General features: G+C 47.7%; 1 protein-coding gene across 1 annotated transcript in view; it reads left to right on the forward strand.

Moving 5' to 3' along the window:
* pnpla7b (patatin-like phospholipase domain containing 7b) overlaps positions 1 to 16650 on the forward strand; it is an 82807-nt gene that overhangs the window by 33537 nt on the left and 32620 nt on the right. Inside the window, exons 14-19 of the mRNA XM_015971837.3 lie at positions 5885 to 6034; positions 7774 to 7851; positions 12456 to 12661; positions 12733 to 12864; positions 12995 to 13118; positions 13207 to 13396. Coding sequence (XP_015827323.3) covers positions 5885 to 6034; positions 7774 to 7851; positions 12456 to 12661; positions 12733 to 12864; positions 12995 to 13118; positions 13207 to 13396 — 880 coding nt within the window. The remainder of the gene's footprint in view (positions 1 to 5884; positions 6035 to 7773; positions 7852 to 12455; positions 12662 to 12732; positions 12865 to 12994; positions 13119 to 13206; positions 13397 to 16650) is intronic.

Consider the following 16650-nt stretch of genomic DNA (forward strand, 5'->3'; position numbering starts at 1 on the left):
TTTCTACCATGGACTACAGTCCCATGGATCTTAAATTTCAGAATAATATGTGCAACTATAGTCACAGGAACTTCTAGCTATTGGAGATGGTCTTATAGTCTTATGCTTGTCTATAATTTTCTTTCTAATATCCTGAGACCAGGGGGACAAGATGGCGCCGAGTATGGCTGCCTCATCGCGAGCTCCACCCAGCAACAGCTGTTTTTTGTGTTTACTACTTTTTCTTTTTCTTTATTTTTTCACGAGTAGCACATGTATCCTTGTGTACGACCGACAAACCTTACTGGACATAAAAGATGGATTTTCTCATTACTTTCCAGAGTCCAGGGTTTTCATCACGGACCCGCCGTTTGCAGATCCCCCATTCATCTCACCTGAGACGCCTTTGTTATGGGCCCGTGGAGGCCGCAAGCGCCGACGCAGAGGGAGAAGATCTGGCGTTCTGGTTCGACTGAGACGGCGCACTAACAGACCACCATTACCCAGTTTACTACTGGTGGCTAATGTGCAGTCCCTGGGGAACAAGCTGTGCGAGCTTCGGGCTCCGATCTCATTCCAGCGAGAGATGCGGGACTGCTGCGCGATCTGTCTCATAGAAACCTGGCTATCGGAAAAAGTACCGGACACCGCAATACAACTACCGTGGTTCTCCGTGCACCGCGCGGACAGGTCGAGGCGGCGTTTATTACGATCGGGGACTTTAATAAGGGTAACCTGAAGAAAGTCTCACCAAAACTACACCAACACATCCATTTCAATACACGCGGAGACCGGCTACTCGACCACTGCTACACCTCTTTCCGAGATGCGTACAAAGCCCTCCCCCGCGCCCCATTCGGCCAATCAGATCACCGCTTCATCCTGCTTATACCTGCCTACAGGCAGAAGCTGAAATGGGAAGCTCTAACCCTGAGGGCGGTGCATCGTTGGTCAGACCAATCGGAGTCTGCGCTGCAGGATTGTTTTGATAACGCGGACTGGGAAATGTTTAACGTGGCTGCTAGAGACATTGATGAGTACACAGACTCAGTCTGCGGATTTATCAGGAAATGCATGGAAGATGTTGTCCCATCTAGAACAGTTAAATCCTTCCTGAATCAAAAACCTTGGATTAATGGAGGTGTGCGAACGGCGCTGGCGGCGCGGAGCACCGCCTTTGCCTCCGCGAACACATCAGACTACAAACACGCACATTACCAACTCCGGAAGACGATCAAAGCAGCCAAACGTGAGTACAGAGACAGGGTGGAGCAACAGTTTGACAACCCCCGGAGTATGTGGCAGGGACTAAACACAATCACAGACTTTAGAGGGAGAACCAGAACACCGCAGACCACGGCCTCTCTGTGTGAGGATCTAAACGCATTCTATACCAGATTCGACACAGCGAACACCATGAGACCGGACAGTGAGCGCACCGCGGATGACGTCAGTGCGCACACTGTGTCTGAAGAGGATGTGCGGAGGTGCTTCAGGAGGGTGAACGCACGCAAAGCTACTGGTCCGGACGGGATTCCCGGCCGCGTCCTCAGGTCAGACGCGGCTCAGCTGGCTGGAGTGTTTACACACATCTTCAACTTTTCCCTCTCTCTGTCTGTAGTCCCAGCCTGCTTCAAAATGGCCACCATTGTCCCTGTACCCAAATCCTCCACCATCTCCTCATTGAATGACTGGCGACCTGTAGCCCTGACCCCCATCGTGAGCACATGCTTCGAGAAGTTGGTCAGGGGCTTCATCTGCTCTGCACTGCCCGATTCACTGGACCCTCTACAGTTTGCATACCGCCTCAACAGGTCTACTGATGATGCCATAGCCCTGACACTCCATGCTGCCCTGTCACACCTGGAGAAGAGAGACACGTATGTGAGAATGCTGTTTGTAGATTACATCTCAGCATTCAACACCATTGTTCCCTCGAAGCTGGACAGGAAACTGCAGGATCTAGGACTGAGCAGCTCCCTCTGCAGCTGGATCCTGAACTTTCTGTCTGACAGACGCCAGTTGGTCAGACTGGGCAGCACCACCTCATCCCCCGTCACACTAAACACTGGTGCTCCGCAGGGGTGTGTGCTGAGCCCTCTCCTGTACTCACTCTACACCTACGACTGCACGGCCACGAGAAACTCCAACATCATTGTGAAGTATGCGGACGACACCACAGTGGTGGGTCTCATCACCAACGATGATGAGACGGCCTACAGGGAGGAGATCAGCGCCCTGACCCACTGGTGTCAGGACAACCGTCTCACCCTCAACATCACAAAGATAAAGGAGATGATAGTGGAATTCCGGAGGAGCAGAGGAATACACACCCCCATCACCATCAACGGCGACGCTGTGGAGAGGGTGAGCAGCTTCCGTTTCCTTGGAGTTCATCTAGCTGAGGATCTTACGTGGTCAGTGCACACGAACAATACAGTGAAGAAGGCACAGCAGCGCCTCTTCTTTCTCAGGAGACTGGAAAGATTTGGCATGAGCCGCCGCATCCTCAGGACCTTCTATCGCTGTGCCATTGAGAGCATCCTCACTGGATGCATCTCCGCCTGGTATGGCAACAGCGCCGCTTACAACCGCAAAGCTCTCCAGAGAGTAGTGCAGTGTGCTGAAAGGATTATTGGAGGTGAGCTTCCCTCCCTCCAGGACATCTACAGGAAGCGGTGCCTGAGGAAAGCGGGGAGGATCATCAAGGACTCTAGTCACCCCAGCCATAAACTGTTCAGACTACTTCCATCAGGAAGGAGGTTCTGCAGCATCCGGTCCAGAACCAGCAGACTGAGAGACAGCTTTTTCCATCAGGCCACCAGACTGCTGAACACGGCGCAGACACCTCACCCTCACTACTGAAACTCCAACATTACACACTCCATACTGTACATTAATGCCACTGTTTTGCACATACCAACCTCTGTACATTTATATCTCTTATTTCATTGTATACTTTATTCATTTGTGAAATATGTATATACGCATTATACACACACTCACATGCACACACGTAGAAAATAAAAAATAAAATACTTAGCACACACATTTAGGAATGTATATACCTTACATACTATACATATTATTACTTAGATTTGCCATTTTTATATTTTGCTTGTTTTTACGTTATTGTATTTTGCACAACTCTGTTGCTGTGAAGCTCGCACACAAGAATTTCACTCGCATGTACTGTACCAGTGTACCTGCACATGTGACGTGACAATAAAAGCGATTTGATTTGATTTGATTTGATTTGATTTGAGACAACTCTTTCCTTCACTTCCTGTGGTCCATGTTGAGTGTGGTACACACCATGTCACCAAACAGCACAATGACTACCTGGAGCCCTACATATAGGCCTAAGATTGTAGGCACCTGTGATGCTAATTAGTTGATACATTTTGAATTAACATGTCCCTTGTTCACATTATTTTCAATCTTTTCTAGGGGTACCATCATATTTGTCCACGCCTGTTCCATGAGTTAATTTTTAAAAAAAAAATTCTGTTGAAGCATGGTTAAAAAGCAATGTCTGACTTTTATTGGTTCAATTTCATTTTTCGGGGGAGGCGGGGGACATTGAGTCCAAATAGGCCCTGTTCCATGCCTCCATTGTTGAGGCAGCTGACCGGAGCTGTGGCTACAGGGTCGTCGGTGTCTGTCGTAGCAACAACCCCTGAACCCCCTGGTGGACACCGGCAGTTAGGGATGCTGTCAAGCAAGAAAGAGCCCTATCGGGTCTTTATGGCCTGTGGGACTCCAGAGGCAGCTGATGGGTATCAGAAATCCAAGCAGAATGCAACTCGGGTAATTGCGGAAGCAAAAACCCGGGCATGGGAGGAGTTCAGTGAGACCATGAAGCAAGCCTTCCACACGGCTTTGAGAAGATTCTCGTCTACCATCCGTCGCCTCAGGAGGGGAAAGCAGTGCGCTACCAACACTGCTTATACTGGGGATGATGTGCTGCTCACCTCTATTCGGGACATTGTGGATCGGTGAGCAGAATACTTCGAAGATCTCATTGGTACGTCTTTCAGTGAGGAAGCAGACCCTGGGGACTTAAGGTTGGACTCTCCAATCTCTGAGGCTGAGGCCACTGAGGTTATCAAAAAGGCCCTCGGTGGCAAGGCTCCGGGGGTGGATGAGGTCCGCCCGCAGTTCCTTAAGGCTCTGGATATTGTGGGGCTGTGTTGGCTGCCGCGGCTCTGCAATATCATATGGAAATCGGGAGCAGTTACACAGGACTGGCAGTCTGGGGTGGTGGTTCCCCTATTTAAAAAGGAAAAAGAAAGAAATAAAATGATCTTTTATATAGCGCCTCTCAAGGTAAAAATCACGAGGAGCTTCACAAAATGAGAGAAAGAAAGTGTGATAAAACAATAATAATGTAAGGAAAGGGAGAGAGAAAATGAGTAGGAACGAGGGAAATCAGTGGATCCCGGGAAAGGTGGAATAAGAGCAGAATAAGGAGAGGGTGGGGATGAAGGTCATGCAAAACCAGCCGGATCACGTGAGTCTTCAGCTGCTTTTTAAAGGAGTCCTCTGATCTCAGGCTCAGGGGGAGATAGGTCCAGAGTCTGGGGGCCACAGCAACAGATGATCTGTCACCTTTGGTCTTTAGCCTGGTGCTGCACAACCAGTAGGCTTTGATCACTGGACCTCAGGGACCAGCTGGGGGTGTAAGGAGGATTGCAGGGTGTGTTCCAACTACATGGGGATCACACTTGTGAGCCTCCCAGCTAAAGTCTGTTAAGAGGTTCTGGAGAGGAGGGTCCGTCGGATTGCCGAACCTCGGATTCAGGTGGAGTAATGTGGTTTTCGTCCTGGTCGTGGAACACTCTATACCCTTAGGGGGGTCCTGTAAGTTGCGTGGGAGTTCACCCAACCAATCTACATTTGTTTTGTGGATTTGGAGAAAGCTTTCGACTGCGTCCCTCAGGATACCAGGGCCTCTGATAAGGGCTGGTAGATCCCTGTATGACAGGTGTCAAGGCTTGGTCCGCATTGCCGGCAGCATGCCTTCTCCGGGTCAGAAATGAGGTCCTGCCTCAAGTGGAGGAGTTTAAGCATCTCAGGGTCTTGTTCATGAGTGAGGGGGAAAATGGAGCACGAGATTGTCAGGTGGATTGGTGCTGCGTGTACTGTGATGCGGGCGTTGTACCGGTCTGTTGTGGTGAAGCAAGAGCTGAGCCAGAAGGCGAAGCTCTTGATTTACTGATCAAAATGAGTTTCCTCCGCTGAGTGGCTGGGCTCTCCTTTGGAGATAGGGTGAGAAGCTCGGTCATCCGGGAGGGGCTCGAAGTAGATTTGCTGCTCCTCCACATCGAGAGGAGCAGTTGAGGTGACTCGGGCATCTGATTAGGATGCCTTCTGGACGCTTTCCTGGTGAGGTTTTCCGGGCACGTCCATCCGGGTGGAGACCTAAAGGTAGACCCAGGACACACTGGAGGGACTCGGTCTCTCGCCTGGCCAGGGAACAACTTGGGATTCCCCCGGAAGAGCTGGCTCAAGTGGCTGGGGAGAGGGAATTCTGGGCTTCTCGACTTAGGCTGTTGCCCCAGTGACCTGACTTGGGATGAGCAAATGGATGGAAATTTCAAATAATTTTTGTTTCTTGTTACTTTTGTTAGATTCATGTTATTTCTGTGACCATTGTGTGGTTCTCTTTGACTGAAGTGTAACAATTGAAGTGCTAAAGGGCACTGAAGGAGTGAAGGGTAACAACAATTTTATCCATGTCTGTATAAACTTTAGTTTAATTCATGTCACCTGAGATAAATAATAAAATGGTGCATTTTTAAAAAAAAGTAATAAAAACAGACTCTTCACATCTCACTGACTGAAGGGTCGTCACACACGTTTTGTGTATTTAATACAGATCCTGTGTGTTCTCTCTCTTCAGTCCATTCTAAAGAAGAGTGTGACGATGCAGCATGCTCCATCAGCTGTTTACCATTACGACGACGCTGGAGGAGGAAGCATTCACCATAATAAAGTCCACGCCATTTTTCAAGCTGCTAAAAAAGATTTGCTGCAAGTCATCCAGCTGCAGGTAGCACATGGCAAACATCAGATGTCAGCTCCATCTCTGCCCCAGTAGCTCCAGAGTGCAGGAACATGATATTCCACCCCAAAGTAAAAATGTGTCTGTTGACAAATTCCCCATAGTTAGATAAGGTGGAAAAAGCATTTTGTAACCAGCCTGGTCATTCTCCTGGTCCAGCAGTACACCTTTAGCTTTAGCTTAGCATAAAACAGTGTAAGTGAATGGTACCAGCTAGCCTTGAGTGTGATAAAGTCATTAAATTTCACTCATTAGTGATCTTAATTTTGCTTGGTGACCTCAATAATCATATTGAAAACAATTAGTAACACAAAAGAATCGTAGACGCCATTTTAGACAAAGCGCAGCTGTAAGCCTCCGGGTGCAAGGACACATTTAATTAGGCCTAATTCCTGTCGTCTGCATGCAGATGGAACGATTTCCGTGTTTCACGGCTGCAAGCGGAACACGGGTCATTCAAAGCAAATTCAGAAAAGCCTGGATGATAAACATGAATAGAGGAGGAGCAGGCCTTGGACTGTTCACTCGGTGCATAGGTGAAGGCGAAGCTTTGTTTTTAATGATCAGAGTCAGCAGGTTTCCATTCCTGCAGCAGGCTGCTCGTGGGTGCAGCTCAGCGCAGCGATACTGAAGCAGGATTTTTACCATAAATAAAATTAAAAATGGCTTCAAACAGCATCTCCTGTGTGTGACAGCGTCTCTGTCAGCTTAAAAACCTTCATGCAACACACACACACACACACACACACACACACACACACACTCACACACACACACACACACACACACAATCAGTGGAGCACCATGCGCTCCAGCGTAAATGCCATGTGCCTTTCTCCCCCCCCACGTTGTCACTGTGTGTGTGTTTTGTGGCGGTTCACTAACAAGTGCATTAGTGTTTATGGAAGCAGGTGTCTTTGGGTCATTGCACCTTTCAGGGGAAGCTTACAGCTGTGTTTTGTCATGAAGTAGTCCCGAGTCTAAAATGTGATTTCTTTTATTTCTTCCTATTATTTTCACTTGCAGTCAGTCACCAAGCAGAATTGGGATCACAGTTGAGTCATTTTAGTGACTTTTTCACTCACAAAGCTAGTTGGTACCATTTTCTTACGTAGTTTTATGCTAAGCTAAAGCTCAAAGAGTACTGCCAGATCAGGGGAAGGACTAAGCTGCTTACAGATAGTTGTTTCCCACTTATCTAACTATGGGGGATATGGCCATAGACACATTTTGACTTTGGGGTGGAATGTCCCTTTAAGGCAGTGTGGTGAACTTTCAGTAATCAAAAATGACCTCCTCTGGGATCAGTTCTCAGTCCTGCAGTTCTGATGACAACCTATTGATTCAGCACAGCAAAGTCCTGTTTCTGATGTCCACATCACTTTTATAATGTTTCTGTTAAATGCAACCAGCAAGCTGTCGGCTAATATCTGTTTTTACTAATGATTATGTTTAAACACTCCTAAAAGCATCCTACTTCCTGTTTAGACACTGATTATAATAACTGGTGACATGTTTTCCTTTATCTAACTTAAAAACATGTTTCCTGCTTTTTGATGCTGTTACCAGCAGGAGGAAGCTGCAGGTAAAACTGAAATCCAGTCAATCTAAACACGGTGCGCAGCTACAGAAACATGTGACTTAATGATAATTAAATATTGATATTAATTATTGTGTTTCCATATTGTGGTGTAATGGAGTTCTTCTGTTTGAATTTACTTCACCAGGATCCCAGTCTGCTGGAAGGAAGGGTGACACTTCGCCAGATTAAAGCCGGTTCTGTTGTAGGTCACCAGGGAGACCAGGTCAGTCCAACTGCACCCCCCCCCCCCCCCTTTCCTGTGGTGCTTTTCAGTGATGCTTTAAGTGTGTGTGTGTGTGTGGGGGGGGGGGGGGGGGGGGTGTAATTGTGTTTAAGTAAGCTTGTCCCTCTTCACGAATCAGGAGGTCATTGAGGTCGGATGACCTCTTAGCACCCGGGTCCAGTAGATTGACCACAGCGCTGACTTCTCCCATCCAGAGATGTCGCCAGGCACACAGGCTGGATGGAACCGTTTGCGTCTAGACCCTTAAAGAGCCGGAACAAAATCAGCTTGTTCTGCAGGAACCTTTTTGCTGTATCAGCTTGCAACAACCTTGACAGCATGTCAAAGCTGTTTCTTAGTTGTTCTTAGCTTCTGTGAAGCAAACAGAATTGATGTCTGAATGCTGGTGACAAGCCTTACAGGTTTACTCTCAGGTGGAGCATCAAAGCTTCTGCTTATTCCTGACATTTAAAACTTTATTGTTATTGTTTTTTGAATGCTTGTAATTCCGACCAGACACGGAGTCAGAGGTGAACAAAAGGGGGAGGGGTCCCCACAAAAACAAACAATTAATGATGAACAAGGGTCTGCTTATAGACCTGCAGAAAAGACACACAGCAATACAACAGGAGCAAACTATCACTGCATCGGCCTGATGAGGAAATATAAAAACATTGTTTTACTGTACAATCACGATAATAAATCACAGTGCCAACCACATTAAGTGCCAACCACAGCCGACATGTGTTGAACGTGCCCAAGTCCATACTTCTTGTATATCTAAGGTTTCTCTACAAGAGCGTCCATTACAGTGTGAGGGGCCACAGATCTGCACCCCAAAGATGTATAGGAGATGGAAGGAGCTCCAAGTCTCAGAGATCCAGGAGCTGCCCCAGAGCGCAGGGACCCCAGGGAGACTGCGACCAGAAAAGCCCCCGCCCCCCTCGAGAGGCACAGAGGATTGCCCCAGGCGGCCACAACCAGCAGCCGGCAGAGTCCCGGTGGATATCAGCGACAAGCCCACAGGCCCGCCCGCAGCCTCCCACGCGACCTAGGACCCAGGGGCGACCAGCCCCCCCGGGGACCCAACAGATCCCAGGGACCCAGACCTCACCAGGCAGCCACCGGGATTACTCAGGCAGAAGCTAAAAATCTTAAACCCCCTGACCCGGGAGCCGGGATTACTCAGGCAGACCAAGGCACCGCACTCCACACCAGGTGTGACGGGGGGAGGGGAGACGAATATGTGTAGCAGCAAAAGAAGTCCCAGGAGAGGGGAGGAGTCAAAGGCCCCACCTGACATATACAGTCATACACAAACACAGTCACACACTCCCTCCCTCATGCTCACACATACACACCCTATTCACTCTGGTCCCGGTATTGCTGCACATGGGGTACACCCATCACCGGTTACCAGAGTTCGACCCTTTCTGCTGGGGTGCTGATGAGCAGGCTCCCCCACCCAGCGCCGAGTAAAGCGACCTACCACCCAGACCCCAGCCAGACGGCCAGATCTCCCTCCTAGCCTCCAGCCCCAGGAAGTTAAGCAACAACAGAGGTGTGCTAACCGTTTACTGTGTCAGCTTTACAACAACCTTGACGGCGTGTCGTGGCTGCTTCTTAGTTAAAGAGATTTCACCATGGACGTCCGTTTCCGTAGCTTCCTCTAGAACTGTAGAGCTGGAACGAACCAACTGCAACTGCTGAATCACCAGAGTGATCCTGTTTTAATGTTCTCATGTTATGATTTGTGTGGCCAACCAGAGGTTGACATGTTGAAGAATATTACCAAGACAACCTCGGAAACACGCCTTCTTTGATACCGGATGCTCCGATCTGGGATAAAGAAACATCTATGTGTCACGCGCTTGACTTAACTTTACTTTGTCCTTCTGTGAGCGTGGATGGTGATGGCCTTGTCATATCTGCATGCTGAAACACATAAATCTTTCAATGTAATAACATCACATTCATTTCAAACTTCAATAATTCAAGCACAGATTCATGAAATCACTTCATTTTATAATATAATTATTATAAGTGACAATAAACAAACGTTTATTTAATGATTATTTAACTTATAAGTTTTTAAATGTTCATATTTAATTTAGGAAATCATTCTTTGATTTAGCAACTAATCCGAGCTGCGAGCGTTCACTTATTCAGAGGCATGAAGAATCCTGTAGGACGACAAGGGAAGCTTGGGCCTTGAGGAGAGAACATCATTGTTGACAACACGTTATCATGTGTTCAGAGCTGCAGAGAGGCTCTGAGCCCCAGCTGATGGGATGAAGGTGGGCAGATTAAAAGCAACACATGAAGACTCCTGTCTCCATGTCAACCAGATATTGAAGGGTCAAACTGTACTTAAAAACTGACCATTACTGGACACAACAAAATTGACCAACACATCGCAAAGGCATACAGGGACCCAATTGAAGACCAGCAGCTGGGTGACTGTAAATGCCACATAGACCCCTGAACCACAAGTGCTATTCATTTTATCGTAAATGCCGTTTAAGGAGGGCAGAAAGGTCATCCATAAAGTAAAGCAAAGTCTCCATCAGAAACGAGTGGCACTTTATACAAAGTGTACAAGAACGGCCCCAAACTTCTGCACCAGCTGTTGAAGATCTTGCAGGTTTTCTGGTAGAAAAGGATGATCCAGACTCAGGCTTTAGGCCTGATTTATATTTCTCCACCTGTGTCAGTGTCGAGACACACAACACCATTATGCATCTATGCAAGGGCTCTAAAGATATATTTAGCAGCAGGCCCCAAGCAGATCGAAGAATGCATCGTGGGAAAAGTCACTCTTCTACAGCATCATGTTCCCAGCAGGTGTCGAGACCTCATCACAGACCATTACAACAATTTTAGGATGAGGCTATGTAGTGAAGCAACTACATCTTTGTGGCACAAGATAGAGATGGGCAATATCACAGGGTGCACTGTGTCAGTGTTATTGTTTTCCTTGGCCATGAATATGCTCACAAAGTATCCAGAATTTAGTGTAGATGGCCAAACTCCGGATGACGGCAACGGACAACCTTACAGTCACAACTGAGTCACTCCCAGGAAGTGGGTGGATCCTAAAGGGATTTGAAAAGTTAGTGGGGTGGGCCTGGATGCATTTCAAACCAGCAAAATCAAGATCTTTGATACTGAGAAATGGTAAGATTTTCATCTCAGGCAATGCCGTTCAGACAATTGCAGAGGAGGCAGTCAAGAGTTTGGGCAAGGTATCTGACAACTCACTGAGAGACTTTGTGTCTATCCAGTCAAGCTGTTCTGAGCTGGGTGAAAGGCTGAAAGCTGTGACCAAATCTGGCCTTTCTGGAAATTTGGGTTCATCAGCATGGTGTGCTTTCAAGAATCCTTCCAATTTCCACAAAATAAACACCAAGGGGAAGGATAGGCAGCGCCTTGTCCAAGAGGAGGTTGTGGATGAGTCTCAATAGCATGTGGGAATGAGGCAGCGGGGGTCATCGACAAGAAGGGAAAGTGCACTGCATTAAATTCATCATCCAGGCAGTATATCACTTGCTACCAAGCCAGCCCAGCCTACTTACATGAGGCTTAGTTGAATCTCCAGCTGGTCCATTGTGTTCAAAGAAAGGCACCCAAGAGCATATCTTCTGCTGCTGCTCCACAGCACTTGGAGAAGGTTACAGGTGAATCTATTCTAGAGACTGTGAAATCTTGGTGGATCTTGAACGGCAGCTGAAGTTCTCTAGTCATATTGCTGGCACCTCGCTCAGACCAGAAACTGTTCTTGTGTCTAAGGCTACAAAGCGTGAACTAAGATTGCTTGACGCTCTCCAAGTATGTGGGACTGGTTAGCGATTGTCAGCAGGCTGGTTGGAGGGGCAGGTGCTTCCCAGTGGAAGTTGGATGCAGAGGTTTTGCGACCAGATTCCTGGTTACGATGTGTTGCCATTGCATTGAGGGTGAGCATAAGAAATAAGTCATCCACAGCACCACCAAAGCAGCTGCGAAGGCTTCTAGATGGCCGTGGCTCAAAAGAGAAGAGCCATGAAGACACGGTAGTAGCTAGTTGGCTACCTGGACACAAGCTAGGGCATGCTCAACCTTGGCTGGGTCACCTGGAAAAGGGGTTATGAAGTTGAACGACCCAAAAAATTCAATGATTCCAGGAAAACATCACTGATGGTGTGTCCAGAGACATCAGAGGATGCGTTGTACACTGATGGTGTTTAAACAATTTGTAACCCAGTTTCAGCCAGGCTACAGATCTTCTGGTTTTATGGGTCAGTCAGACTGATTTATTCATCTCATATTTATAAAATCTGTTCCATCAAATGAAAATGTGCACTAACAGAAAAATGAACGCAAAGAGTCTCCAATGTCTTAATTTGAAGTGAGCCCTGTTTTACCCACCCACCCCAGCTTCTGTCTGTTATTTAATATATTGTAATGCATGAGCCGAGTATGTGACCTTTGTCAGATTTGATCTTAAAGAAATCTGGATGTTGATTTTACTCCACAGAGCTGTGAGGTTTTTATTTCCATTAAATGGAAACTAGCCCTTAACACAGCAGACTCGCTGATCTCCCATCTCTTCTTCTGGCCATGCTAAGGACGTGAGTGTTGCGTTCATCATCTCCGGACTGCTCCACGTCTACCAGCGTATGATCGACCGTGAGGATGAGAGCCTGCTGTTTGTCACCCACCCAGGGGAACTGGTGGGTCACCTGGCCGTCCTCACTGGCGAGCCCCTCATATTTACGGTGCGAGCCCACCGGGACTGCACCTGCCTCTTTGTGTCCAAGGCCCACTTCTATGAGTAAGATCAGCATCTGAGCCAGATCTAATGAGTCAGTCGAACCTTCTTACCAGATGTAAACGTGTGAGCAGGATAATGCGTGAGGAGCCGAGGGTGGTCCTGAACGTTGCTCACACTGTGGTCAGGAGGATGTCCTCGTTTGTCAGGCAGATCGACTTTGCCTTGGACTGGGTGGCTGTGGAAGCTGGCCGAGCCGTCTACAGGTCTGAGCTCTGACGGTCTATCAGTGCATCGCTGTGAGCCAGAACCGCACACACATTTGTTTTCTTAGTGATATCAAACAAAGTCACCACCAGTTTTCTTTCCTCCATTTACTCCTGAATCTTGTTTCAGACAAGACGACAAGTCAGACAGCACCTTCATTGTCCTCAGCGGCCGACTGCGCTCCGTCATCACCAAGGATAACGGGAAGAAGGAGCTGGCTGGGGAGTACGGCCGCGGCGATCTGATTGGTGTGGTGAGAAACCTGGATGCAATGCTGTTGAGCTGTCTAAGACTCTTACGCAGGGGAGAAGATTTCTAGAGACTTATGTGGTTGTTTCCAGGTGGAGGCCTTGACCCACATGAACCGAGCCACCACAGTCCACGCTGTCAGGGACTCGGAGCTGGCCAAGCTACCTGAAGGAGCTCTCAATTCTATTAAGAGGCGGTACCCTCAAGTGGTCACCAGGCTGATCCATGTGCTGGGGCAGAAGATCCTGGGCAACATGCAGCAGGTTAATGGACCCTTGGCGGGTACGTGACAAATTTATTATAATTATTTTTTGTTTGTTTTTTTAGATTTCCAACATTTAAAAAAAACATTTCATATCCCAGCTTCGACTAACCCGTTTACAAAAGATCAAATAGAAGTATGAATGTATCAAAGTCACCTTTAACATCAATCACAAGGTCTGAACAGCTACTCCTTCACTGGTGCGTTAGATAAAAGGGAAAATCCAGTCAAGTGCAATATAAAACATACATGTGATCTAAAATAAGGAACACACAGTGTCACTGTCTATGTAGAAAGGAATAATATTAACCGTAATAGTCAGAGATGCTAAGCTGTAAAAATGAGCAATAATGAAAGATTATTATCATCATTGGTGAGTTTGGCTGATGAGAATCAGCTCCTCTGAATCTGAGACCATGGTTTTGAATCAGAAAGGGTAGAACGCCTTCTCCAGGTCAGGGATGAGGTCCTGCCTCAAGTGGAGGAGTTAAGTATCTCGGGGTCTTGTTCACGAAGTGAGGGAAAGATGGAGCAGAAGGTGGATTGGTGCTGTGTCTGCAGTGATGCGGGCATTTTACTGATCTGTCGTGGTGAAGAGAGAGCTGAGCCAGAAGGCAAAGCTCTCGATTTACCTGTCGATCTACTTTCCTACCCTCACCTATGGTCACGAGCTTTGGGTAGTGACCGAAAGAACGAGATCACGGATACAAGCGGCAGAAATGAGTTTTCTCCACTGGGTGGCTGGGCTCTCGCTTAGGGATAGGGTGAGAAGCTCGGTCATCTGGGAGGGGCTTGGAGTAGACCCGCTGCTTGAGAGGAGCCCATTGAGGTGGCTCGGGCATCTGGTTTGGTTGCCTCAAGTGAGGTTTTCTGGGCATGTCCAACTGGGAGGAGACCTAAAGGAAGGCCCAGGACACGCTTGAGGGACTATGTCCCTTGGCTGGCCAGGGAACATGTTGAGAGGGAAGTCTGGGCCTCCCTGCTTAAGCCGGGCGTACACTATGTGACTTTTTCACTTTTTTGAGCCGATTTTCCACTCGTGCGAGAATCCACGAGATCGGGGCGAGTTTTGCGCTGAGCGTCGTGTAGTGTACAGGGGGTTACGAGAGGCGATTAACACCACGTGACCAGCTACCGATCAGATTATTTTGTTTTCCTCATCCAACCCCCATGAATCCCTGTGTGTCCTCCTGCAGCACTCCCGAAGGACAACAGGCGAAACAAGACAAAAAAGTCTGACGTGTTGAGTAAAAACTCTTATTTTTAGCACATGTTTCAGGTCAGACGTGTTGCTACCAGACGTGCAGTGTGAGCACATGACTCGTGAGATCTGCCCTGCGAGGAAGTCGTACAGTTTGAGCTGACGCTGAGTGCTACGAGTGAAAAAGTCGCACAGTGTCCGCCCGGCTTTAGGCGGCTGCCCCCCGCGACCCAACCCCACCTAAGCAGACGGTAATGGATGGATGGTTATGTGGAGTCGGGAGTGGACTGAAAATAATCAGAAAAAGTTTTTATTCATTTAATGGCTTCCGTTTTAAGTTGGACCTATAAGATGGACTTTTACATAATTACCTTAAACCCAGTCATGAACAGAGCTGACATCTGAAATGTCGATGGTCTTAATATGGTGATGAAACCCTTTGATAGCGAATGAAATCTGTGAGATGTATTAGATCTAAGAGCCTAACCTCATCTGGCTCCGCCTACTTTGCTGTGAATGTTGTGTATTAAAACCTTTACATTAAACTAGCAGCCTTTTTAACAAATACAGTTTTAAAATAAAGCAGTAAATACAGATGAAACTTGAAAATTAGAAAATTGTAGAAAAGTCCATTTATGTCCATAAACCTGCTCAGACTGAGAGACCATCTAAAGGCTCAGGAATCCTCTGCAGGTGTTCTGGATTCATCAGCTGATCAGAGTGTGACACTTTTTTGAATCTTTTTTCGATAATCAGATTGTCTGAGATTTAGAATGTGGGGATTTCATCAGCTGTAAGCCTTAATCATCACAGTTATAACAGATAAAGGCTGAAACATCTGGATTAGCATGGAATGAGTCTATTGTAGTGTGATTAATGATTGACATTATCACTACATATTAATTATGACCAATAAGATGTGATGATTCAATATAAATATGAAATATCAATCTGATTGATCATTGAATGTTTAATCAGAAGATTCTAGGGTTTAAACACACTTTGCATTAATCCAGACTGTCATGTTCCTGGGAATGTGTTTAACCCACGGCATGAAGAATCATCACAAGAGAGGGTGGAAAGTTCAAAACAATGATTTATTACAGGAATCTAACAAAAAGTGTCCCTGGAATAAACCCAGATTAGCTGGAGCCAGAGAGAGTCCAAAATCCTGCAGGTGGAGGAGGTCGAGGAGGGCAGATGCAGTGAAGGGGTGAGTCCAGGAGAGGGAGCCAGGCGGGGTGGCAGAGGATAAGAGGAGAGGCGAACCGTGAAGTCCAGGTAGGTTATGGTTCTTTCCAGGTGAGTAATCCTGTACTGGTTCCACTTCTCGGATGGAGGATCAGATCCAACAAACCCAGAGCGTCAGGGAAGATTGTCCAAAAATCCTGGAGAGAAAATACAAATTTGAGTCCAAAAAATCCAACACAAGAGTCCAAGAATAATCCAAGAAATTTCCAAGAACTGTATCAGCCAATTATCATCGTAGAAACCAAGCATCCTAGAACGAGAGGCCAGATACTACCGTAAGTAGCTAATCATCCAGCGCTGTGTAGTGGTTCCCTCTCCTCTTAAATAGAGCTCTGCTGCGGATGACCTGAGGAGCTGCAGCTGCCGCTAATTACTGATACCCCGCAGCTGGTGAGCTCCCTCTCCTGAAATGAAGAACTCAAAGATGTTCTAGAGATGGAGGAGTACTCACCCCACCAAACAACAGTGCCCCCCCACCCCCCACCCCCCTCAACGGACGCCACCTGGCGTCCTAGCAACTGCCTCCTCATACTCCCGGATGAGGTCAGGGTCCTCGATGAAGGAGCGCGGGACCCAGGAGCGCTCCTCCGGGCCATACCCCTCCCAGTCGACCAGGTACTGGACTCCACGACCGCGGGGTCGGGAGTCGAGGATCCTCTGGACGGTGTAGACCAGCCCACCCTTGTAGAGCCGGGCCGGCGGCGGAGGTGCAGGAGTGGGGCACAGAGGACTGGATCCAACGGGCTTGACCAAGGAGATGTGAAAAACGGGGTGTACCTTCATGTTCCTGGGGAGGTCCAGCCTGACCGTGGAGGGAGTGGG

This window comes from Nothobranchius furzeri, chromosome 17 (genome assembly GCF_043380555.1).
Source record: "Nothobranchius furzeri strain GRZ-AD chromosome 17, NfurGRZ-RIMD1, whole genome shotgun sequence".
Taxonomy (NCBI): Eukaryota; Metazoa; Chordata; class Actinopteri; order Cyprinodontiformes; family Nothobranchiidae; genus Nothobranchius; species Nothobranchius furzeri.